This window comes from Channa argus, chromosome 9, assembly GCF_033026475.1.
Source record: "Channa argus isolate prfri chromosome 9, Channa argus male v1.0, whole genome shotgun sequence".
In the NCBI taxonomy this organism is placed as follows: Eukaryota; Metazoa; Chordata; class Actinopteri; order Anabantiformes; family Channidae; genus Channa; species Channa argus.
The window spans coordinates 12,922,501-12,948,782 of record NC_090205.1 but is presented as its reverse complement, the minus strand read 5'-3'; the positions used below and the strand labels follow the sequence as shown (position 1 = coordinate 12,948,782).

The 26,282-nt window shown below is 38.6% G+C and overlaps 1 protein-coding gene across 6 annotated transcripts in view; it reads left to right on the top strand.

Annotated features, from left to right (window-relative positions):
• The window catches only part of gsk3ba (glycogen synthase kinase 3 beta, genome duplicate a), a 33,548-nt gene that overhangs the window by 1,332 nt on the left and 5,934 nt on the right, over window positions 1-26,282 (top strand). For 3 of the 6 annotated variants that reach the window (XM_067515361.1, XM_067515360.1, XM_067515358.1), the window contains exons 2-8: window positions 8,288-8,481; window positions 15,060-15,143; window positions 22,376-22,486; window positions 24,051-24,181; window positions 24,979-25,085; window positions 25,368-25,465; window positions 25,604-25,711. In XM_067515361.1, coding sequence (XP_067371462.1) covers window positions 8,288-8,481; window positions 15,060-15,143; window positions 22,376-22,486; window positions 24,051-24,181; window positions 24,979-25,085; window positions 25,368-25,465; window positions 25,604-25,711 — 833 coding nt within the window. Of the gene's footprint in view, window positions 1-8,287; window positions 8,482-13,587; window positions 14,930-15,059; window positions 15,144-22,375; window positions 22,487-24,050; window positions 24,182-24,978; window positions 25,086-25,367; window positions 25,466-25,603; window positions 25,712-26,282 lie in introns of those variants that run through there. The other 3 variants (XM_067515362.1, XM_067515359.1, XM_067515363.1) reach the window with 2 other exon arrangements.

Below are 26,282 nucleotides of genomic sequence, written 5' to 3'. Positions count from 1 at the left end.
CAGCAACGTGTTTAGGGACAAGAGCTAAAGCGATAGGTCGGTCTATTACGCAAGTGTCAAAGCGGAAGGTGCGCCCATAGTCGACTCGGGCGAAACTGATGTGAACCTGGAGAGGACTGCTTCTCTAAACCTAATTTCTGTGAGCCTGTCGAAATCACATATCGCGACGGCTAGAGGTCGTGTGACCCTGTTCACGCAACCACCTCAGGACACCACGGTGTCGGTGGCTGGCTGCAGAGATTACAAGTCGTGTGACCGACTGGGCCTTTCTGTTAAACCACAGTTTAGTCCATAGACATGTTTTATTTTACGCTTCTTATAAGGTCCCCTATAACCTCTCAGTATATTAGTTATTCATCTTTTAATGCAACTTTGATCCCAGTCGTTGAATTTGCAGCATGCCATCTTACCATCACAGTGTATGTGGATCATTCTTATTAGACTTAGACACTAATCTGCACTGCTGCACGGCAAGTCTGCAAGTTGACTTTATTAGAGTGTGTTAGCTGATTGAAATACACTTTTAATGACTAATGCCTGCGTTGACTGGAGACACCTACCTGCCCAGCTACTGTACACTCCTTTCTTATTCTTTATGTAGACGAAACTCATTTGGGCGTGTATGAGGAAAGAGTGAGGCTGTTAAGTAATGCTACTAGTGGCCGCTTCAGGGCTGTGATGTGATCATGATGTGTGTTAGTAGGGTGAGGCCCGAAGCTGAGGCTCTCCTTCTGGCACTGGAAACCACTTAGTGGACAAGAACACGAACACACACACACACACACACACACACACACACACACACACACACACACACACACACGGAGAAGAACTCCCATCACAAGCTCAATTCTTCCCTTTCTCCAGGTATGTTCCTATTTGTGAGGATTGTTAATGTTTGTGTGATATGCTGTTTAAAGAAAAATGTTTTTCAGTTTGAGAAATCTTGTGCTGGTCTCCCTATCAGCTGGACACAGGGTCTTTGGCTTAACTGGGTAGACATAAGCTACTGAGCAGGAAACACTAGGCGGATCCTGTGCATGATGAGTTTCACTAAGTTTCTCCAAGGAATAGCTTGTGGTTTGTCACGTTGGTCTTAATAGAAGCTTGAATTATGTTTAGACATATGGCAAAGGGTTTTAGTCACTAAATGTTTTCTGCTTTCCACAGTATCCCTGAACGTTTTCTACCAAAACACTAATACTCTCTAAAACACGGGGGCTATAGTTAGAGACTCTTGTTAGAGTCCAAAGGTGCACTACAAAGTCCACCTTCGACTTACATGAAACGTCAGAGGTCGGACTGGGCTATCAAAGGTCTGAGCCTATCAAAGTTACAGTGTCTGTAAGACCAATTTTGTGGCCTTTTGCTTGTGATTACAGAGTGAATCAGAAGCACAACACAAGCTAATAGTTGCGTCTGACTGTGTTTTTACATAGTATGATGAATAAATGCAAAAAAAAAAACCCAAAATTGCAGAACCAGTATAACAATATTTGTTGTTTCTACAAAACTAAGGGAAAAAGACTATACATTTCTCTCCACTTAACCCTCCTCAGCTGTTGTTAATTAGTGATGTTACTGCCTTTTGACTTTTTCCTATAACACTGTTCTGCGAAATAGGCTCCACATATGCATTTGCAAATTATGTATTATGTTTATTTGGATTAGTAGTAGCCACAATCTGCTCCTTTCAGGATCTCTCAGAGGCACTGTATGAAACACTTTGACCTCAAAACAACATAGATAAACAGAATCAAGAACCACATTGAAAGGAACAAATTCAGACTGGATGACATCTGAAGAAACACTTAAGTAAATTACATATGCACAAATGTAATCCAAAAACCGAAGGTGTGTAACCTTTCTCAAACTTTTTGTGTTCCAAACCCTAAACCTAAAACTTAATGGAGAGATCCCCATAAAACTAGTTCATCTGTTACAGTTTCTGTTACTGCACAGTTTCTTCTAGATTAACTCTGTTCACAACTTGTGAAGGAAAGAGCTGGTGTTTTAAAAATACTACTCAGTTGTCTTTCCAAGCTGTCATAACTGGTTGCACAGTTATGACAGCTGATGAAGACAAGAAAAGTTTGCAATTAAAGAAAAGAAGAAATAAGAAACAAATATGAGTGATTTCATAATGTAATGAAAACAATTTGGCATTAGCGGTGGTTACAAGCAACCACCAAGGCATTCGAATGGTCACCATTTAATGGAGTAACTAGTTTATCTGAAATACAAGTCACCGGAACAATAACAAACTGACATATAATGTTTAGATTCCTACACCAGCACTCATGGGACATATCAGTCTCAGGAAGACTTTGAAGTTGGACAAAATGACGGCTGTCATTTCTTACAATGTAGTCATGTTCCAGTAGAAAATGTTCAGTGAAACTGTGGAAAGCAGAAAAACTTTTTATACTAAAACCCTTTGCCATATATAAAAATATAATTTAAACCTTGACTATTCCTTTAAATCATTACATTATCAGCCATCAAAGACTGAAGCTGGATTTAGGTGTTAAAAATTGGGCTTTCTATAAGCGGAGGCGGTTTAGCAACTCAGCCCCACAGTGAAACATAGAGCAACATGTTAAAATGTCACTGTTAAAGAATTCAAATCTGACTGTTTTTCTTCACAATTTCAGACATTAGGTCCAATCAAAATATAACTAAACACATTTATGTTTGGACATTCACGTCCAGAGACTTGGCATTTTACCAATTGTTCATGCAGAGAATAACTATAAATGGGTGTTTCATCAGCTGAAAAACAAGGAAACCAAAGCAACTTTGGCCGATGAGTAGTTCTTTTTTTAACTTTTAAGTTTTAGTACGCTTACAGTTATTCAGTTCTTTTAACACATTAACAGACTGTAGTGGTTAAGTAACTTGATTTTTTTAAATGCATTGTTATCATGCTATGGTCTGGAACAACTTGTATTTTTTTTCCTTTCTTCTGTGTCCAGCTCACGACCAGGATTTAGGATTTGTTCTGAGTGGCAAACATCCTCTGCGGTTGTGGCTCGGCAGATGTAGATAACAGAAACAGATGTAAATGCTGGTTCAAACTGACGTAGTTGTTGTATTACTGTTTTACTTTAGTTTAAAAGCTGCCTTTTTTGTACTTAAATGTTGATTTACACTTTATTATGCAGTTGTGGGCTATTCATAGTAAATAAACGGTGTCAGCTAAGTAAGTACTAATTTAAAATATTTTGGGACTTGGTATTAAGGATATAACGCAGGTCAGACATTAACCTGTGACTATTTTTTAAGTATTAACTGATTTTGTTCGTGTAATCAGTAATTGGTATAATAATTATAATAGACAATAGTATAATGTCAAAATGTCAAAGATAGATAAATGGAGAAATTCCAGTCTTGAATTTTCAAAATTGTGTCTTTTAGTTTTTTTTTAATCAAGTATGTCCATGTTTTAGTTAAATGAAACAAATGTATGGAAGCAGAAAATCTTCACATTTCACAAGCTGGAGCCACAATATTTTGGGCCCTTTAATCGATGAATTCATTGTTTCAGCTCTATTCAAATATAAGGATTACTTTTATGATAGCATTGCCTTGTTTAGAATAATAAGAAACTCTTTTGAAGGACTCAGGTTATTCTGTTGGTATTTCTTTTTTTATTGTAAAAGCAGCTTTACACATAATTTGCAGTGGTAATTGTGTCGTCATTTTAATTAGACTGAATTACTCACAACAACCTTGGTATCTTGGTATCGACACTTGTTTCTTGCTCTGCTGTCAGACACGTAATGTTAACCTGCCCTCCATCATCCTAATACACATGCTCGTACACACACTTAAACCCATGTAATATCTGTGTCAAAAACTTGCCTGATAATCTTAAGCAGCTGTAAGCAGTGTGCTTGATCCTTGAGGGAATGCACCGACTGCTCCTACACTGGCTGACTGAAGCGCGCGCGCACACACACACACACACACACGTGAGCACTCTTAGGTTTTGTTTTTTGGGGTGAGGCAGCTGGCCAAGAACAATGAGCGGCTTGTTTAGCATTTCAAAGCTGCAGCGCTCGTTCTCCCTCTCTTCCCCCCCCCCCCCTTGCATTTGCCTCTCTCACATTTAGCAAGTGATGATGTGAACAGAATGAACTAATTATACTCTGATTTCATATGAAACAGCAGGACTTGCAGACAAGACAATAACCATCTGAATCACTCAGGATTTAAAAGAGCTGAGTTTGAAGGCAATGAGAAGATGATCCATCTCTGCTCAGTCCAGTGCATGCGGTCAATGTAGTGGCAGAACTGGACAGTCATGGCTCTGCAGTCTGTGCAACTCCACCATGTCTCCTCCAAAAACACACAAACTTAACGTCTCGATTCAGGCTTGCTGTGTGTCAGCCGTGGAATTCCTGTGATGAGAGATTTCACTAGTGTAGTGAATTATCTCATAGGCCTTGCAGTGATGGAGCAGTATTGGAACACTTTGCCCAAGTGGGTGTACCTGCACACATTAACACAATTCACACTTGCTGTTGCTGATAGCACAGGGAGTTTTGTTAATAAAAAAATTAACAAATCTCTTCACACACTCTTCACAAATGTCAATTATACCAAAACCCATTAATTACCTGCATATTATATATTTTGAGATCTGTTAATACAGCTAGCATGGTTATTCTGTCATTAGGTAATGAAGTTGCTAATACACAGTGAAATGTTTTATAACAACTCAAATAGTCAATCAATATTTATTCACGTGGCACTTTTCACACAGGGTAATGTAATTCAAACTGCTTTAGAGATGATTGTGATTTTTCTAAGAAGGCATACCAAACTAAATAAATAATTGCGAAACAATGAGGCTAATGCAATATATTGTAGTAATTGGCTTTGATGATGGAATTCTGAAAGTGTGTGAGCGAGAGAAACGTTTTAACTATCAAAGCAACACAACTAATAAATGTACTACATGTGCAATAAACACATGGATGTTTTGGCAGGAGCAGTTTCTATGCGATTCACTTATCATGATGCAACATGGTGTGAAAACGATCCCTCATCTTGCAGTAATTAAATGAATAATTTCAGCACTGCATTCTGGTTCTGTGTCAGACATTACCATTTCACATTTTTGCTCTTAAAATACCTCTTACGTAGTTGGCTTGTCATCAGTGGATCAGTCAAAGCCCTATTCTCATTTAGTCCTGAAGGTAATGACTTTTTGTCATTATTTCTTAATTCACAGACCCATTTTCTCAATAAAGTGACTAATTGTTGCAGCTGTAGTCATGCTTATTCATACCTGGTTCCTGTTACTGATGTTCAGCATGATCGTTTTGTCAGCTGCAGAAGCACATTTTGCTACCGTAACACGGCTAATAACTTTGAAGTATACTTAACCCATCAAGTGTCGTGCAATGGTTCAACAAGTGTTTTAGCCATATTCAGCTGTGGCCTGAATTAGCTTGGTGACCTGAATAAACTATTGACGCCTCTGGCTAAAACTTCCACCAGCCCACTTTCTCTCTCCTGTCACACTATGTAGCTTAGATATACAGAATATGTACATGCTCTTTGATTTCTTTTAGTTCTTACTCTGCCTGGTTGACAAAGTTAGTTCTTTCGTTACATCAAGTTCAGGCGGTCTTTATATTTTATCTTTTTTTATTTTATTTTTTTTAAACGAAGAGATTTTTGATGTGTTTGTAAGTCCCGTGTCAATCAGTGGCAGGCGATCCACCTACAAAGGGCTGTTCGTCCATTTTTTTCACTCTCTCACTCTGCCAGCAGACTGTGCAGAAGCTGAATGTCTTATCACATTGCTAATTGTTTTCAGTTAATTAATAACTTAAGATTTTTAGTCAACCTAATGCTATTTTATCATTTATGTTGTTTCAATTTGAGCCGAAGTTGTAACATTGGGTGTGACTTTGCTAGTATAAAATGAAGGTGCTTCACACAGGCATCCAATCAAGTTCCATTTGTGATTGCTTGGTCATTCCTTATTTGTGGCAGTATAAGATCTCAGTGAGACTTTGTGTGTGAGTGTGCACAGGATTTTCTCACGCTTTGAGGAAGTGCAGAGGCGTCATAGAAATGGCCCTGCTGGAATATGTAGGCAGAGTCATATTCCTGTCTCTCTCTCATACACACACTCTCTCTCTCTTGGAAAGTCTATTTCTGTCATTACAGAATAGGTCTTGGGTTTCTCTTTCTAGACTCGCTCCTGGAGAGTGCTGTCCTGTTGGCCTCTTAAACCCTTAACCTCTCCCACCAGCCTTCCTTTCCTTATTCTTTCACCATAATAGCGTCTTCAGTAATTGGCCAACTTACAGGTTACACAGAACATACTCTAACAAGAAAAAACGAACATGATTATTGTATTTCTCGGTTGCACACTGAAAAGGTTGTTTCTTTTTTTTCTCTTTTGCTCGTGTGTGTGTTGAATCAGGCACAATTTGTGTCAAAATTTATAATCCCTGCTTGAAAATAAGCATGGCAGGCCTGTGAGTATGAGAATGGCTAACACAGACCTCTGCACTCTCTTACTCAGTCAAAAGATTGACTTTCTTGTGCTAAAATATGGTTAATTAAACTAATTGTTTTTTTTCCATTTCAAATTACACATGCAGAATAGCTTATATTTTGCTGAATAGTTTGAGACGGTCACTTCCATCCTTTATGGTTTGGATGCTGTGGCCTGCCAGTGTCCTCCACATTGGGGGGGTTCACTGCGTGAAGCATCTATAAAATAACATCATGTTGACTAGTCCATCCATCAACATGATTTTTATATACACCGTGAGCTGCTGAAAAATGTGTTGGTGGCTATCTCAGCAACTCAATAAAAATTACACCTATTTAAGACAATTTGACTATTTAAATTGAATTGAGTGTGGGGTCTGAGAGTCTTGCCTTGTTGTCCTTTAACTGCCAACTAATGCGAACTTTACCCTTGATGATACTATAGGGATGACGAGTGTGAGGCAGAGACCTCAGTGTAAACAGAGATAAGAGCAGACACACAACAGACACACAGACGCAGGGAGAAATCCAGTGGTTTTGCTAGTTTTGCCCATTTGAGACATAATTTGAACTCAAGCAAAGCTGATGTGTATCAAGTACAATATGGTTTGAAGAGAAACGGGGAGAAACTCAATGACTGCTACTAGGTGCAGCTTGGGAGTAGATGCTGTAGAAGTAGGGCTCAATAGGGCTGGAGGAAGACTGGTCAGGTTAACCATCATAACACAAATGGTTGGGATATGTTACAAAAAAACCTGGAGAGACTAACCAGGAGCTGCACACACTCGCAAACTGTTGACAGTTCAAAGCTTATTCAAGAAACGACAGCCAACAGTGCTGAGTCCCACAAATTCCTTGTGACCACCACTTACCAGGACCCAAAATGGGACACTAACGTATTTATCATCACCAAAAAGGCCCAGCAGGGTTTGTAATCTACGACAGGTAGAAAAGTACAGGGTGTCACAATCGTGTTGGAGTTTTACACAGGTTTCATTGAATCAGTCATCTTCTCCTCGATCACTATATGGTTTGGCTTTATATTAACAACCTCCAAACACAGGCCTGCAGCATGTTTTATGGATTATAGAGAAAATCATTGGTCTCAGACTCCTCTCCCTCACTGACAGCTTTACCTGCTGGGCCTCTCTTCCTAAATCTCCCCTGTCAGAGGAACCTGCCACCTCGACAGCTTCTTTTCTCAGGCAATAGCCATCTTCAGGAAAGACAACAGAAACTTTACTCATATCTACACCAATTTCCTCCCCACATTTATCTGCTGCTTCAAAATTTCTGTAATTACACATGAAGAAATACTGCTGTCATTTTTTTTTGATTTAGCTTTTATCCTGTTATTTAGCCACAGTCTAATTTATACATAATTCATACATATCTATATTTAGCGTCATTACAAAGTTCACAATTCCATAATTTCAAAGTGAACAGAGCCCACCCACTCTAAACAGAATCTGAATAATCATGCCACCACACTTTTATGTTCATATCTAAGTTAATACCATTATGATGGCAAAGAGCGTTGATGTTGTTCTTTATGTTGAAACTGTACCAGCTACTAAGTGAATAAATTGGATTCTGACTAAGAAAGCCTATTGAATGCTTGTACAGTATCTATTATGGTGTCTATTTTCAAATAGTTTTTGACTATTATGTCTGCTCTGTTTTTCCTTTCTTCCCAAATCTGCAAACACCTCCTCTTAATGTACAGGGTTGAGATTGCATATCTGACCACTTGCATTTCTGTTCTTAGGGGACAAGGATGGCAGCAAGGTAACAACAGTTGTGGCCACTCCAGGCCAAGGCCCCGACCGGCCACAGGAGGTGAGCTACACGGACACTAAGGTCATCGGCAACGGCTCATTTGGTGTAGTCTACCAGGCTAAACTCTGCGACTCCGGAGAGCTGGTGGCCATCAAGAAGGTTCTGCAAGATAAAAGGTTTAAGGTAAAACATTTAAAACGTACTTTTTATCTTATGCAGCTCTCAAAATTTTCATCAAAACAGTATCCATACATTGGTTCCCCTTGCTGATCCTTTTAAGCAGTGCCAAAGTAGGAAGAGCTGTGTAAATGTTGTAATCATAAATGTGACAGAGTAACTGTGATTCAGACATGATTGAAGTGATCTTTCACAAGAACAGTGAGATCAGAAAAGCTTGCAAACATCAGAAGCCAAAGGAAAAACATCTTAGTGACTCACAGTTGATATCTCTGCTTTTATAAGTGTATTTTCTTGGTGTGTGTGTGTGTGTGTGTGTGTGTTCTCACACAAACAATCTTGAACCCCAGAATACACAGTTATCTGATGTTACTGTGGAAATGTCATATTTCCTACCGAGCAAAGCGCTGTTGGAATCCTCAGTCTGAGATTTGAATAGATTTGACGGTTGTAGCTCAGCTGGGGTGATATTGTCCCTGCTCCCTAAGTTCAGAGTCCTCAGTGTCTATGCTGTTTGTTCAGAATTGTCAAATAAAAGCCCAGAGACTATCAAACCTGCAGGACAGCTGTCCAGGTTCCCACAAGGTTTTTAGGCTTCAAGATACACAGTTATCTGTATTTTTGAATTGGGAACAGTGTCAAAATATTGCATGACATTTATTATTGCGGCAATCTGGTAACTTGAAGAACGTAATATTAGCGACGGTGATCATTTATATAAATCTCTATTGCCTCAGTTTAAGATTGTATAATACAATACAGTTTATTCATAGCAGCACCTTAAACTCCTCAATTTCCACAGAACGGAACACTATACAGATTTTGTCAAAAGGTTGTTTTTTTGCATTATTTTAGGCTGCATTTGTTGTAGGTACACATTCCTAATACATGAATATGCATCTGGGTAAATCTAATGTAGATATAAAAATTATATTTTTATATTTCTAACTGAATGCACATACAAATAAGTTTAATAATTTTGTTGTTATCAAGTGGAACATATTTAAACTTTTTCCAGCTTTGCTTGGGAAATCCTTTCAGCACTTTTTGGAAATGCTTTTTCTAGCTATTATTGTTCTTCTCCTATAATGGATTGATACCAGTTAAATGTATATGGATGAATATGAAACAGCCATTTAACTTACCTTAGCACAATAACACAAAAACAAGGGCAATATAACAACACTTGTTCCAACGTAACAAAGTCCACCTACAAGCACCTGTAAAACTCACCACTAACCTTGATACCTGTTGTTTTGTTTAACCCTAAAACAACTGAGGTGTGATATTGACACAAATCATGATATCTCCCCTCAAATAACAAACATGTTTTCAACCTTTGTGCTAATCTAAGTAAACCAGCAGCTTCATATTTAGAGTACATATGCATGAGAGTGGTATCAATCTTCTTAACTGTTGTACTTTTCCAGAATGTACATGTGAATAGTATCAGATTTGTTTTCACAAAAGGTCCTATAAATTTGCTCAAAGTCTCATTGAGTGTAAAATCTTACTTTCAAGCAAGACCTTGTCAAGCGAGCAGAATCTGGCCACTATGACAATGTTAAAAACAAATAAACAGGGCAGGGCAGCTGTATGTATGTACACAATATGCATCCTAAATGTAATAAATGTATACATAAATGTGTACAATATGTAGTTTAAATTATCAAGCTGAAGTTTGAAGAAGAGGAACCTTTGTTGTCCTTTAGAACATATACATATTGCACATACAGCAATAAAGCATAGATTGAAGATATATGGTATTTTCAAATCATAGCCTTTTGGTTCATTGGACCTCTACTACGAGAAAAGTCACTGTGTCTTTTGATTGTGGATACTTAGGAGAGTCAGGGTGTGTCAACGAGAGAGAGGACGGGCAGAGTGATGGCAAGACAAGTTAAGGTGTCCTCTGTTCCCAACCTCCAGCTCCGTACCCTGTGAGAGTTGATGTTTAGACACAAGTGTTTGCCTGTGAGATTTTTGCCTTGGGACGGTTTTGCTGAGCTAACTGGTTCAGCTGAATACTTTAACAGCTCAGTGCTCTGGGTTTAACCATTTGGAGGTTCGAACACTTTTTCAGCAGGTGCCAGCAGGTCCTTAGCTCTCTAACACCAGACAAGATATATGATGATATAATGGTTTGGAGGTTGCCCATGTGTCACAAAATGCACAGTTTATTAGGGGCACACATCCACACACACAGTTTGTAATGGTGCGTGCTGGACAGGATGAAGTCATAATGGTGGTTAGCACAACAGCAGGTTGAATTTTTAAACAGCTCCGCGGTCAGCTGAAAATCACATGCGTTTTCTTTTGTGGTTTAGTTTCCTCATTAAAACAGACCCTCAACATCAGCAGTCTTTCTCGCTCCCTGGGTCTCCTCTTCTGTCTCATGGATTCTGCATGCTTTTGTCTGTCTTTCTTGAGAACAGCTTGTTATGACAAAAGGGTAAAATGAAGCCAAGGCTCGTCACATGACTGCTAAGCATGCGCCATCGAGTGTGTGTACCCCGTAACACACAAACAAGTACCTAAACACCTGCGTTCTACTTTCTCCTTTGTCTTTCTCCTTTTTTTTCAGTCTAACGTTATTCTCATTTGTGAAGAGAGCCTGTGTGAGTGGACCTTTTTAGTGTCCACTGCTGTATTTACGCTCTCTCTCTCTTTTCAGTCAGACTTAGCTATTTGAGGAGTGACTGTTTGAAAGTAAGGTGTTAACTACTTTACCTAAACATACTTATGTCCACGCTGTTTATTGAACACAATTGTATATCTGTTTCTACAGGTGTGTTGTCTTTAGAGTTTAGCATCCAGCTGCAAAGAGGAACTGACCTTTCCCATCTTCTCTACTGATCCTGAGCGTCCTGACTAGACAATATGTAATTATTTTGCAAGAAATATATTTTCAACATAATCACATGTTTATGCCTTTCTGTAATTTTTAAACGTTACATCATTTTGTACCACCTGGCATTTGTCAGTTTTTGTCATTTGTCATCCTTTTTTGGGGCTATTACAGATTAAAATGTTAGATGTTGTAGTTGGTATACAAGCCTAAAAATTGAATGTGCAGTTTGTAGACAGAAACCTAAATATACCAGCTTAAAAAACTTGACATAATTAAGTTTTTATTTATTCTAGGTTAATTGTACATGCTTATAGATCAGATACACAAGTGTGTTTTAAAGCAGTTTGTTTGACTAGTATTCCATTATGATATAATAGACTGTGTGTCTTTTAGGGCACAACTGATAAATGTGAGACAATGTTGGTGGGCTCACAGTCTGCTCCTGGTGCATTATGGGATAGGTCTTCCTTCACTCCCATCTGAAGGATCAAATATCATTCTATTGGAAAATTGATGCTTACTGTAGAATCCACACTTCAGCACTCAGAATCTCACTGTAGCATCAACACTAGAATAATTCACACACACACACACACACACACACACACACACACACACACACACACACACACACACACACACACACACACACACACAGTGAGAGCCTGTCTGGTGGTAGATGCTCCTTATGCAACATTGCTCAAGGATAAGTCTTGAAATATTTGTTTTTATTTGTCAACAAATTTAACCAGAGGAGGACAAAAAACACCATTATCCGACTAACAGATAATGTCTGTGTAGTCGTATGTAGTTTATTCCTGCATCGCAAAGCTCAACATTTGTCCAAAGATGGCAAAAATCATTGAGTTACCGGATTACACTGAGTGAAATGTTTCTATATTGAACCAAAGATGGACAGTTATTTATTTTGAGTCAATCTCACCTGCTGATGTACATGCTTAGTACACTAAAGAGACTGACTAGATCTCGTCACTACAGCGTTTTAAACAGTGAAATCATTTCATTAGAAAGGAATCTCCTTGGATTTGTCGCACTGGCCAGTGGCAAGCTGTCTGTTTTGAGCTTTTTGTCACTAGTTTTATGGAACCTCCTCTGTTGCTGTATTGATTACTCATCAAGATGTTCAGTTGGCTATAAGACAGAAGTTGGCATCTTTTAAATAAATTCTATAGGCCACTTTAGGGCCCAAAATAAAAAAGAAACAAATCCAGAATTAAGTAAACAACCACTATAGACAAATGTGTTTACTGTACCTCAAACTTGTAGTAGCACGTTCCTGCTAGGCTAATATGTTAGCTTGCCAGATAAAACAGATCACCGACCATCTCTCTTTCATTTTTATTTCTAAGTCTGTCACCTTTTCTGGTGTAACCCAGGCTTTGCTCATTGTTGGTTCAGTGTTTTTGTTGGATATGTTCATAATAGGAAAAAAAAAAGATGGTTCCTTTTTATAACAATCCACTATAATGATCCACTTTCTAGATTCAATGTAATCTATAAGCTGTTACTATAAAATGTTTTGTGGGTGGTGTACAATTGTTATATGCGGTTTATCATTTTGCAAATACAGTGTGGTTTTGTCTCCATGTACATCAGCAGACTGAAGCATTCAGGTGTAGTACTTATAGCAGCCTGCAACTAAAGCATCTTTCTCTGTTTCTCTCTCCATATGTCTCTCTAACTCTGCTGGCTGATCTGCTGACACAGTGGCAGATCACAGGTCAGCAGGAGTGACTGCAGTATAACGGGAGCTGGGCAGGGTTTTAGTGAACAGCCTGTCTGCTCCTTCTCCATATGCTACAGTATTCCTTTCACATAAAAATATACACACTCCCACTAAGCTACTGCAAGAAGACGAGGGCGTTGCCTGGACTGCACGATCGTTCGATCTGTGACTCACACACTATATGTAACTTTATTATGCGTGCGTGTGTGTTCATGTAACTTTGGTAACCATTTGCACCTGACTGTAAATAAATTAAACTGTTGGGATTGTCTGTACCAGGTATTGACATAGAAGATGATGCTGCTGAGATGATGAAATCTTGTTTAGTGCACAGGCAGCTAAATTTGGGCAGTTAAAAATGAAGGCCTGAGGATTATATCCTCATTAATTGACAGAAAAATGTGAAAGGACAGCAGCATATCTCAGTGTGCCAGCTAACATGGTCCTGACCCACATAACAATGGATCTCATTAGTCATCCAATCAGTCAGTGAAATTGTGTAGTGCTCACTATTATGCCAAGTGCGTTAAGACAGCTGGTCAGTCAGTCTATTGAATTGAAACACGTGTAACAATTGATTGATAAAACATTTAATAAAATACAGAAATGTCACTTAAAACAAGTTATAATTTTGCTGGTTCCAGGTTATATCAAATTATGTTTTATGTTCTTCACAGCCACTCTGTTTTATCTTTTAAGATACTGGATGGATAATGGATTTGTCAGTTACATTAATTAATTAATTTTCTTTGAATATACCACAATCATTTCACAAATGATCAACCTCTATGCTAGTGACAGAACTGCCTAAACACAAATACCATGAAAATGCTGACAGCTATTTCCATATGTGCACATACGACAAGAAAAAAAGGAAAAATAAATTTTTCTCATTTTATATAAATACTACATCTTAACAAAACCCAGAGCTGCTGTAAATTTCATTAATCTCATAATATTAACATAATTTCTCTATGCTGTTATTGTGACCATGCCAATAAGCAGTATAAAGCCTTTACTCTACCATGCAAATAGCAATTGTTTAAGAGATTACTACTACTATTACTTCTACTAGAAGTAATATTACTTCTACCCCCCCCCCCCCGTATTGTAATAATCCTCTCTATTCTGGCCATTGTCTATTCAGTCTCCCTAGTGGAGTACACCCTCTACAAATGTTACACAAGCACTTTAGATCAAGTCACCACAAAGCACTGTGATAAAGAAGAGGAGGAAGGGAGAATGGGGAAGGGGAGAAAACATGAACTATAATGGAGCTGTTAAAGCTTTATGTAATGCTTGAATTCCTGCACATTCTTGATAAGTATGTATGCACAACTGTTTTCTGGATAGAAGCATTTGTATATGACTATAGATGCAGTGCTCTTTACTATGGTGTATTGTTTGCAGGCTCTCAGATTATTTTTACTCTAACACATTTATTTTCACATCTTTTTCTCAGAACAGTTTCTGTGGTACATCTGTGTTATAGACATTGGTAGGTGCTTTTGGGGAGAGGAATGCTTTTTATTTTTTGAGAACCAGCAACATCCCACAATATATAACGGTTACCCTTTAAAATTCTTCCACTCTTGAGGGAGTGTGGATGTCCATCTTGTTTGTTGCTAATACAGCCAATTTCCTCTAACTGATTCTTGACAAATGGCACATCGAGCTTGTGACAGTGATGTTGTTGTCAACAAGATGATTAGTGGCATATGATTTCTTTTCTGTGTGTGTGTCATATGGACAACTTATAAAGCGTTTTTAGTAATGGTTGGTATGGCCATATATTGAAACAGTTGCTGTTTATCCCTGGTATACTGATGCCAACAACACTTAAAGTTTCTTGTAAGGTAAAAAAACAAAAAAACAATGAATGTGAACTTGTTCTTGTTGTAGTTTTTTTTCTCTTTAAAGAAAAGTGAGCAGGACCAACTTGTAAAGCTTAAATATAACATGGCATTCATGATGTGTTTTGTTTAGAACCGGGAGCTGCAGATCATGAGGAAGTTGGACCACTGTAACATAGTCCGCCTTCGCTACTTCTTCTACTCCAGTGGAGACAAGGTCAGTTGGCTTAGTTGGATTTTTCTTAATCTCCATTTGATTTTATGAGTGAGCATAATTGAGTGTATGACCCCATACTGCAATTTTAGGTTAACAAACAAGAAGTTAGAATTCCAGACTCACCAAAAACAATTATAAGGGAAAAGTAAATGTCACATATTATAAAAGTCCTTATTGAGATTTTTTACACACAGTTCTAAGAGTTCACCTTGGTGATGAAGAGCTGGTAATGAAATGAGAAAGTAATTTGATAGGAAAATTCTTGCACACATATCACATAATGAAATGACCACAAATCAAAAGAAGGATAATCGTGCAATACATAATCTGTTTAAAAATGATAGATAAAGGTGCCTGATTCAGATATCTGTGGACATGTTTTACATGTATATAAATTAAATGTATTTTTTTATTCATACCCATATATGACTCACTGCATGTTTTGAAAAAAAAATAATACAAGGTTTCAAGAAATTCCATGTTTTTATTATAAAAAGGGAAATGTATGGATGGCCCAGGGTCTGTGGGTCTATTCAACTATTCATAATTTTTTCTTTTCAGGTTGAATGTAATTGTACTTTATTTCTCCTTGGAAAATAATGCTTATAAAAAGGTTTTGGAAGGGCACTACTGAGGTAACTTCTAACAATATCTCAGTGGGATCATAACTTATTGAATTTAATAATTTGGTTCTCTGCCTCTTCTGCTTAAGACCTTGGAGAACATAGTCCTAGATCAGATACACGACACTACTACTACAGTACTACAATAATTTAGCCTTCTCCTCCTCTCTTAAGACTTGGTTAATAATTATTAAACTGTTTAAAAGGGTTTTCATGGGGAGTTTTCTGTCTATAGTAGTTTATCATTGTTGCTGTTTCAACTGTCAGCTCCACAATATCTGCTTTGTCCTTCATAAATACAGTACATAGCCTTCATAGTGACAGGGAAACCCCTTTCTCTGCCACGCTGTCTGCTGTTGTTGACCCTCTGAGGCACCTGGAGACTACCAGGCTGGACTATGTCATTCAACTAGCTGACAAACAGAGATCCATGTGTCAAATATAGGCACACGTGGACCTGGCATACATGCTGTCAAGACTATACCTATGACACTGCAGTTAGGAATGTAGCACACTTACTGCAGCCAAGGAATGCTGTTGGGGATTAAAGGGGAGATATGATGGAGAGGGTAAGTTGGAGGAGAGAGGGTTGAGAGATGGGTAGGGGACATTTACTTGCCAGACTAGATGGTGTCAGATAATTATAGATTCTCCCCTCAATGCTGTAAGACCCACCTGGCTCCCATCCCTCACCTAACCCCACGTGATCAAAGACCTCACAGTGTATTCATGGTTTACTAACACAATGGTTGTAACTTATCACCAGATTGACTCTTCACACTCTAAAAAATGTGATCATTAATTTATTAAAAAAAACTTTTACAACAATAAATTAGAGAAATGTACTCAAAAAACAAAATCCAATAATAAGTAAAGCAAAAACTAAATTGTCTTCAGTTTAGTAATAGTATAAAAAATTATGAGAAGGTTGGGGATTTGCGTCATCGGCTGACCTTGGTCTTTTTGTTTAGAGTTTGCCGTTGGTTTTCTCTGGGTACTTCGGTTTCCTTCCACAGTCCAAAGCCTTGCATGTTTGGTTAATTGGTGACTCTAAATTGTGCGTAAGTGTGAATGTGAACGTGAATGATTGTCTGCCTGTGTAAGTCTCTCTGCATTGGCCTTGAGATAGACTGGTGACCTGTCCAGGATGTACCCTGCCTCTTGCCGTATGACACCCGGGATAGGCTCAAGCCCCCCTCCACCCTAAACAGGATAAGCGGTTACAGATATAATCAATATACTTATTAAATATAATTACATTTAACAAACATAACCAGAATGCAAGTATTTTGTGTTTACTAAAAATGTGGGTAACCTTTATTTTGCATTTACTATATATACATTTTTGTACATGACTTTCTTTTTCTAGTTCATGACGTATTTCATACTTTTTTCTACACAACTGTGGTGCAAGCCACAAATGTATTGTTTACAATTTAGTCAGAAGGTATTTCCATTGCATTGCATCATCAACAAACCTCTGTTTTAGTAGTTAATGCAAGTTCTCAGCACCTTGTTGAATGTCACACCCTCTTTGCTAGGGGTTTGGTCACCATGCTGTGAAAACCCCAGAACACGCATTGCCACAATAGAAAATAAGGACAATGTGACGGTTCATCGCGCTGCTACTGCTTCTACTAAATTCTTATATTTAGAAATCTCAATTTCTGTTGGTATCTTGTAATGTTTTCACATTTACGGTTTTTAAAATCCCCCTCCTTTGTTCCTTTTCATGTATCAATTTCTTCTTTCCCCTCACCGTATCATCCCAGCTAATTATGCAGAGTGGCGCTGTGCTGTTGATGTAGGGATTTAGCACCCATGCAGTGAGAAAAGGGAGGAGGGGCAGCTTGTGAAGTATGCAAAAGGTAATGTCCCCTGGAAAGCGAGGTTAAAGCTGAGTTGTATAGTTACAAACAAGTTGTGGGGTAGATGACAGATGTGTAATTAAGGAGAGGGTGACAAACACATAAGTTGAGGTCAGATGTGTGTAGGTGTTGTTTGTGTCCTGATGTGAGTTCTGCTGCTTCTGTAGCTGTCAGCATGTGCTAGTTCTTATCTAACTGCTGGCATGTGGTATGGTTGACACACACAGTGTGCTTTTTACTTTTACCCTTTAACCACTTGTATAATACTGTTCAAATAGGCCACAGGTACAAACAGCGTAGGCAGGTCAGCACATACCAGGTTGACTTTTCAAATAAATAGTCGCCATGCGAGTGCCTACAAGACATTCAGCTGATATACAGATGGCACTCAATGTTATTGCTTCTAAAAATTGCATCTGTGTACACACAAACTCATTAAGTTGCTTCAGTGACCTACAGAGATCCTTGAACACCTTGTCAGCAGGTTGAAGCTGAAGGTTTTTCAGTTGTAACAGCTTAAAAAGCTCAACTGTTAATCTTCAACTATGTAGCATTTTTAAGAATCAGAAATATGTTAATTGCCAAGTAGATTTTCACATGACGTTGACTTGATGACTTTGCGCCCATAGTAGTTAACTTTACAGATTTCAGAAAAAGCTAGAGATTAACTGTACAGAAGACATAATTAAGAAATTGAAATTAAAAATGTGTATATATATATATATAAACAGAATAGAGGCATACTCTGAGTCTAATATAGGAATTTAACGGACAAACGCAGTAAATTAATTGCATTAGTTAATTATTGACAGGTCTGTGATAGATCAGCTCCAGTGCTTGTGCAATCCTTAACAGAGTAAGTAGTAAAGATAATAGATTAATTAAATTATTAGGCCTAATTAAATTAAATGACAAAATTGCTAAACCAGTAGAAACATGAAAGAATAAACCAATCATGGGGCCCTGCTTGTTGGACCTTTTTGGTCCATTTCATATCACCAAGCTTCCACTGCATGGTACTTTAGTTATCTGAGAAGCCAACAAGTCCTCCTTCAAAATCAATACTGCCTGGCCCCAGGTAGTCTGTATAAACAGGGTTGGTCAAGCATATATAGCATGAAAGCTCATTCTAAAAACAGCAAAATATTAACTGTCTTAATAAGATTTTTCCACTAAGCCTCTCCAAGCAGAGTGCTACAAGAACGGGGGAAAAAACCCCACCCTCCAACTTAATCACAGTCAGTGACCCTGTAGCTTTTGGAGCTGATTACTTTTGCTTTGGGCCCCAGTTAGATGTCTGACTGTGACACCCCTATGTGTCTTCCAAGTGGCTAGGGTCATCAACAGTTTAAACAGCTTAACACTACATACAGAAGGTGTGTTACAAAATATATAAGCACATGTACCAGTGTTTGAACAGCATTGCTAATGTGTAATGATGTAGTCAGTAGAGCTGCAACAAGCTTTGCCAAGAATTAGTAGGAGACAAGTGAGAGTGTGTGGCAATGTCTGAATATAATATTAGATTTATTCGTGATATTGCACCTGGCTCCATTAATGTGTGTCAAAATAAAGCTAATTCAGTCACCGTAAATACTCGTACTTGTGGAAACCGAAATGCATACATTACACATTGCACACGTTCCATTAATCCCCTTATTTACACAGACGTGGCACTGTGACTGTTGCTGGTAGATAACTGAGGCAGTTGTTTGGATACGAGGAGTTCTCTCAACAAATTGGCTGTATTATTTAGCCGTGAGTGAATGAGGAGCCAATCAGATTCCCACCAAGCTAACCATCTGGGAACAAGCCAAGGAAGTGGCTTTGTAGTGATGCAGGAAGTGAGTCATCCCTGTTGCTAGGCTAAATATAGGTTTGGTGGTGCTAGCAGGAGGCGGAGCGGGCTTGTTAGTCGTCACACATGTTATCAATGGGAGTTTTGCCGGTGAAGGAGGAATGAGAACACACATACAGCCAGAGGAGAGAGACCCAGAGCTTGAATGTTGGGTAATACCAATAGCAGATTAGTGTGTAAATGGCTTGAAAGCAGTTTAGTCCCCTTCTTGTTGTCTCCAATATCTGCCCCCATACATGCTCCCAGTCCAGCCATGCCTCTTTTTCCCCTGACTCTCCGTATGTGTGTCAAAATGTCTGAGCCAGAAGAACGGTCACTACAAATCAGGAAACTGAGATGGCAGAAGTTAACCATAGAGTTTGTTAGGGAGCCCTGAAAGTGGCTCAACCCATAGCAGGTCTGCAACCTGTAGGAAGCCAACTCTGTTCACTGCATTTTGGGCAAAAGGTTAACACTGCTAACAGAGTGGGGGGAGGTAGCAAAAGGATGCAGTCAACAATTTCCTGAATAAAAGAAAAGGAATAGCAGATATATCCTACGTGTTTTCTCCACCCCCTGCTGTCTCTTTCCCTCTCACAACAAGTTTTCCTTAATTCATGTTTGTTCAGTGAATTGTTAGTTACAGTTAGTGTCAAAGTAACCGCTGCAGTTTTGTACATACGTTTCACCATCAGACTTGCAGGAAACGCCTACTAAAGCATTCACCAACAAATCCTCCTTTCCTTCTCATTTGTTATGTCCTGCACTTTAGCCATCCTGGCTCCTTGCTGAAGATGAAGGATAAGGTTCAGGTTCTAACTAATATGATTGAAATAATACTCCCAAACTTCTTGCAGATGACTTGGCGCTTAACTTTTTCCACATTGTGTTATTTTACAGCCTTATTAATTGATTAAATTAATTATTTTCCTCATAATTTTACAGACAATGCCCTAAAATGACAAAGTAAAGCAGTTTGTTTAAAATCTTTTCACACTTATTAAAAATAAAAAGTGAAAAAAATCACATGTACATAGGTATTCACAGCCTTTGCCGTGATACTGAAAATTGAGCTCTCGTGCATCCTGTTTCCACTGATCATCCTTGAGATGCTTCTAAAACTTGATTGAAGTCCACCTGTGGGGAATTCAGTTGATTGGACATGATTTGGAAAAGCATACACCTGTCTATATAAAGTCCCACAGACAGTGCATGTCAGAGCACAAACCAAGCCCTGAAGTCCAAGGAATTGTCTGTAGACCTCCGAGATGGGATTGTGTTGAACCACATCTCTGGGGGAGGATACAGAAAAACCAGAAGGACAACATGAGAAACAAAAATCTCTGCTCTGATTAAACAAACATTGAACTCTTTAACATGAATGCCAAGTTTCATGTCAGGAAACAAGATGAAAGCAGCAATGTACAGAAACATTCCCGGTCCGCTCTGGACCGCATACTGGGACAACGGTTCATATTTTAACAGGACAACAGGCCTAAGCACATAACCAAGATAACCAAGGAGTGGCTACGGGACAACTCTGTGAATGTCCTTGTGGCTCAGCCAGTCCTCAGACTCTGGAGAGACCTGAAAATGGCTGTGAACCCCATGCAACCTGATGGAGCTTGAGAAGTACTGCAAAGAAGAATAGGAGAAAGTTCCCAAAACTAGGCGTGTAGCATCATATTCAAAAAGACTTGAAGCTGTAATTGCTCCCAAAGGTGCTTCAAGAATGGATTGAGAAAAGGCTGTGAACACTTATGTACATGTGATTTTTGTTTTTTATTTTAAATAAATTTGGAGGAGCTTTTTAAAGGATTTCAAACAAGCTTCTTTGTGTGAATACTTTCTGTATATGGTGAGACAAATCTGAGGTTTTAAAATAAGATAACGGGCTTTCTCGTTGCCACTCACGCCGATCCTAAAATGGGCAACACTTGTATACATATTGTAGTCTAGCCTCAGCTTAAAGGAGTCATAGCCTTAGATAAACAGTAAAAGGCTTTGAACTAAGATCTGGCAAGTTGACATGGTTAGTTTTGGTCTTTATGTGTATTTCACAAAATAGGTTGCATATAAAATAATTGCAGACTCATCTTTTATATGCTGAGATGGTGAAAATATAATTATTATTTGAGTGATTTTCTTTGTGACTCTTCCTTTGCATTTTAGTACGAGCTATTAGTCCATATTCGCAGTCAGCCCCAAACAATGCTGTCACAAGAAATACTCAGGGACTCAGTGCTGGCAAACGCTGGTCAGAATCAAAGGAAAAAGGAAGTCCTAGAATAATTAGTTTGAGAAGCCTAAGATACGGCATCCTTTAGGGTCAGTATGCTCCAGAATGCAAAACCCCACCCTCTGACACAAGCAGGAAACGAGGAAATGATATCATTGTCTGCGGCTTCTGTTGAAGCGCTGGACTTTATGACGCATACTCCGTGTTTCCTACCCTCGGGGGAGAGCCCTACACAATGGATCTCCAGTTAGACTGAAAAAGAATATGTGAGGTCGCATATCCCATATCAAGACACCAAAAGGAAGGCTATGGAAGAGAACACGAGTTTGGAAATTGCTTCTTTCATCATGGAAAGAGATTTGACAGCTAAGAAGAGAGATTACAGACAGAGAGAAGGAAGAGAGGAAGAAAACATTGTCCAAATTCATAATCTGATATGACATGCAGTTGGTATGTCCATAAATACATGCAAATAATAGACTTTACTTATTATGTAGCATTTTATTGTTGGGATATGGAAGAATTTGTAATCATGGAGATTGTGCTGCAGTTACTCCTTCTCTTGACATTGCAAACTAAAATAGAATAATAAATTATTTTTATTTGTCTTTTATTTGTTTTACGTGTTTTATTTGTGTGACCTCTGTTTTTTCTCTTTTCAACAGAAAGATGAAGTGTATCTGAATTTGGTTTTGGACTATGTTCCTGAGACGGTGTACAGAGTTGCCAGACACTACAGCAGAGCCAAACAGACTCTGCCTATGGTTTATGTCAAGGTATATGAATGTGTGTCTGTGTCAGTAATCATCATAGCAAGATGTGGTGTTTTAAACGTACAAGATGAAGGAAAGACTACATTTACCAAATATGTATTCTATACCTTATTATACAATCAATATTATATCAGTAGAGCGCCATTAAAATGTTTTTGCAAAACTTTTTAATCAACAAATTTTGAAAACAAGGTTAAAGCTACAACATCAAAGACTCAATCTTAAATCAGTCTGCCCCATATCTGCCTGCTCTGCTATGGTCTGCTACACTCCACCACACTCTACCCAGCCCTTATGAAATTACAATAAATAAGTTACAAAAGCACGTTCTGCTGAGGTGACCCCTGAAGGGACAAGCCGAAGAGCAAGCCTCTCACAAAAACCTTAAAACTGAATAATTCGGCATTGTTGCTAGGTTGTTCATTTAGCTTGGTTCACTTTTACAGCACCTCTCCTCAGTATAAGTTTTAGATCATATCAGTATTTAGGTCAGTTCTTTATAGATTGACCCTTCCTTATGCCCAATGACGGCTAGATTGACTCTAGCACAGCTGCAACCCTAAAAAGGTTTAGATGGAAGGAAACAATTTTAGATTAAGGTGTATTATGTATAATACATTCTATTTCTATTATGCAAAAGTGCGTAATTTGCGCTTCTTTGTTTTATTATTAAACATGTGAGAGACCTCCCATAGAAAAAAAAAATTGAACTTCAAGGTGTAGATTGTTTTCATCCTAAGTAAACGTGATAATTTGGAATTGTAAGAATCAGGCTTAGATGGCTGTGAGCTCCAGGTCTTAAAATCTGAGCTTTAACATAAGTAATAAGTATAAATAAATGTCTCTTATTTTAGCAAATTTGCATATGGGATTGATTTATTGAGTTTTTTTTCCTGGAGACTGGACAGGGCAGACAGGTATATATAGTTTTTAGGCCACATGTTTCACATCATTATTATTTGTGTTTTGAATTAGAGGCCACAGAAATTTTACTGAGATCTGTTATTAGCTTCTGTTTGCTAAAAAGTTTAATTAAGCACTTTCGAGTGTAACAGCGGTTACTAAGTTTTAGGTAATGAAACAAATTGACCTTTGTTAATAAAGGTCACTTTCAATTTGCATACTTAGTTTCCCAGGCTGTTAGTGTGTTTTGTATGTGATGCACACAGATCATTTATTATTTGTCAGGGATTTCTTGGCCATGTCAGGTATGTAAAGCAAATGAAATGAAACACGAGGATATTATAAATGTTCATTTCATTCATTCAGTTTCATTTAATATTTTTTCATTCACTTTTTCATTAAATACATGATAAACATGTGTTGACCAAAAGGGTTGCCTTCTGTATTCAATGTCTTATAAAATATGTTTCAGTTTATCTGCAAGCCGTGATTAACAAAGTGCAGGAGTGTGTAGTTCTGTCGTCTAAACCGTAGCTTGTAAAACATGAAGCGCTTGACCAGCGTGAGACAGATTCTTCAGTGGTTGTTTCCAGACTTAAACCCTGTAATGAAATCTGAACTTGCTTTTTGTGCCGTTGTAACCTGTGTGTTTTTCTGCGTGTAGCTGTACATGTACCAGCTGTTCAGGAGCCTGGCTTACATCCACTCGTTTGGGATCTGTCATCGGGACATCAAACCCCAGAATCTGCTGCTGGACCCAGACACTGCTGTGCTCAAGCTCTGTGACTTTGGCAGGTGAGCTGCAGTCAGTGGCCACAGTTTGTCTGGTTCAGTCAACAGTGGTCAGGGTTGTCTTGCCATTTAAAGGAGCAGTTTGACATAGTACCAGTCTTATTTATCTGTATAGTAAGTATAATGTTAGCAGCATAACTTAAATGAAGAAACAAAATACACCTATGAGTCCCACCAAAGATCTCTAATTAGCACTTCATACAGAATCACATTTCTTCCTTGAGTATTTAATGGCTACCTGGAGATATCACATGGCGAGTTAACACACCCCAACGACACTGCACCATGACATTTTACCACTTTTAATACACAGTAAAGAGATATAATGTGTTAATTAAGAGATGGTGGGTAGATTTCTGTTCCTATGGAGAGAGTCAGGTAACCGGTTTCCAGGCGTCACGCTAAAGTAGTCTAACTGGCTGCTGACTGTAGCTTCAAATTACTCAGACATTACAGGGTATTGACCAACTGTCAGCAAGAAAGCAAATATGTGTGTCTCAAAATGTCAAACTGTCAAAATGTCTTCCTTTGAAGATTTTACTCCTTAAACTATAACATAATGTTGCTGCTAATCTACAGTATACAAATATTCCTAATGAATTTGAATAATAATTCTAATTGTAAAAATTTAATATTGCTCAATGGTTTGTGCAGTTAATTGATACATTTAGCCAGTGATATCTGGAATCAGCAAGTGAGACATCACAAGGCTTTTGTGTAGGTTCATATTCACTTGTTTTTGCCAAATGGTTGCTGAGTATGGTGATGCTAATGATCATGTGCTTTGATTTTGTGTGCAGTGCTAAGCAGCTGGTCCGTGGAGAGCCAAATGTGTCCTACATCTGCTCCCGCTACTACCGAGCCCCGGAGCTCATCTTCGGTGCCACTGACTACACTTCAAGCATAGGTAGTCTCACTCCTGCTGTCACACTCAGGATCTAACTCCTGAGACAATAAGCAATTTAATAAGCATAACCTCAATATATGATCTGTTTTATTGCATGTTACTGTTGATTTATTTGGTTGTGAAAGACTAACACACATCGACAAAGAGAACACAATATTCTCAGATCTGTCTATATTCTGCTCATCCGCACTGTGCATTAGTGCATTATCATGGTCATGCCTGTCCATCTTTTGCTTTTACCTTACTTCTTTGTCTCTTTTGCTGACCTGCTTTTTCCTATAGATGTGTGGTCAGCTGGCTGTGTGTTGGCAGAGCTGTTGCTAGGGCAACCAATCTTCCCTGGTGACAGTGGAGTGGATCAGTTGGTTGAAATTATCAAGGTAATGACAGGGGTGACCCTAAGAGTGTAAATGGCAACGTTTGCGGTTCCAAGGGGTCTATCTAGTTTTCACAAATAAATAAAAGAACAATTACAGCTGAAGACTTAATTTTGCGTCCTCCCTGTTGTGGTCCCCCAGGTTCTTGGTACCCCAACCCGAGAGCAGATCCGTGAAATGAATCCCAACTACACTGAGTTCAAATTTCCCCAGATCAAGGCACATCCTTGGACTAAGGTGAGTCAACAGGTACAGGAGCCCTTTTTCTCCTCTAATGTTCACAGCTGCTGCATCTGTCTGTGTTTGTTTTGAAAACATGCCTGCTTCTCCACAGCCATCCAACCTCATCCTATCCACCCGGAAGAACTGCTTGAGGATTTACTGAATCTAAAAATTATATGAAAAAGCAGTATAAGGCGTATGCAGTTTTCATGCTAAAGGCTTAGTTATACACGGTTGTTATAAATCCGATATTTGTTTTTAGCATATGAAGCGCTCTAACTTACAAATGATCTACGTGTTTAGTCACGCACTAAGTCTGCTCTACAGTTGATTTATACTCGCTTAGGATTTATACAGACCCCTATGCTGTGGTCTGATGTGTTTCCCCACAGAAATGAATGCATCGTGGTGATGCAGACTGCAACAACTGTGATTGGTTCACTTGTTCCTTCTGCCACATTTGCTTTAGTAGTTGTGTGGACAGTCTTCTTCAATGTCCGCTCTCTTTTCTGCCTTGCAGTAATTTCCAGTCACCAGTGTTGGTAGTTTTTCCATGCTCCCTTATTAGTGCACAGTCATAAATGGTCATTTCCATAAC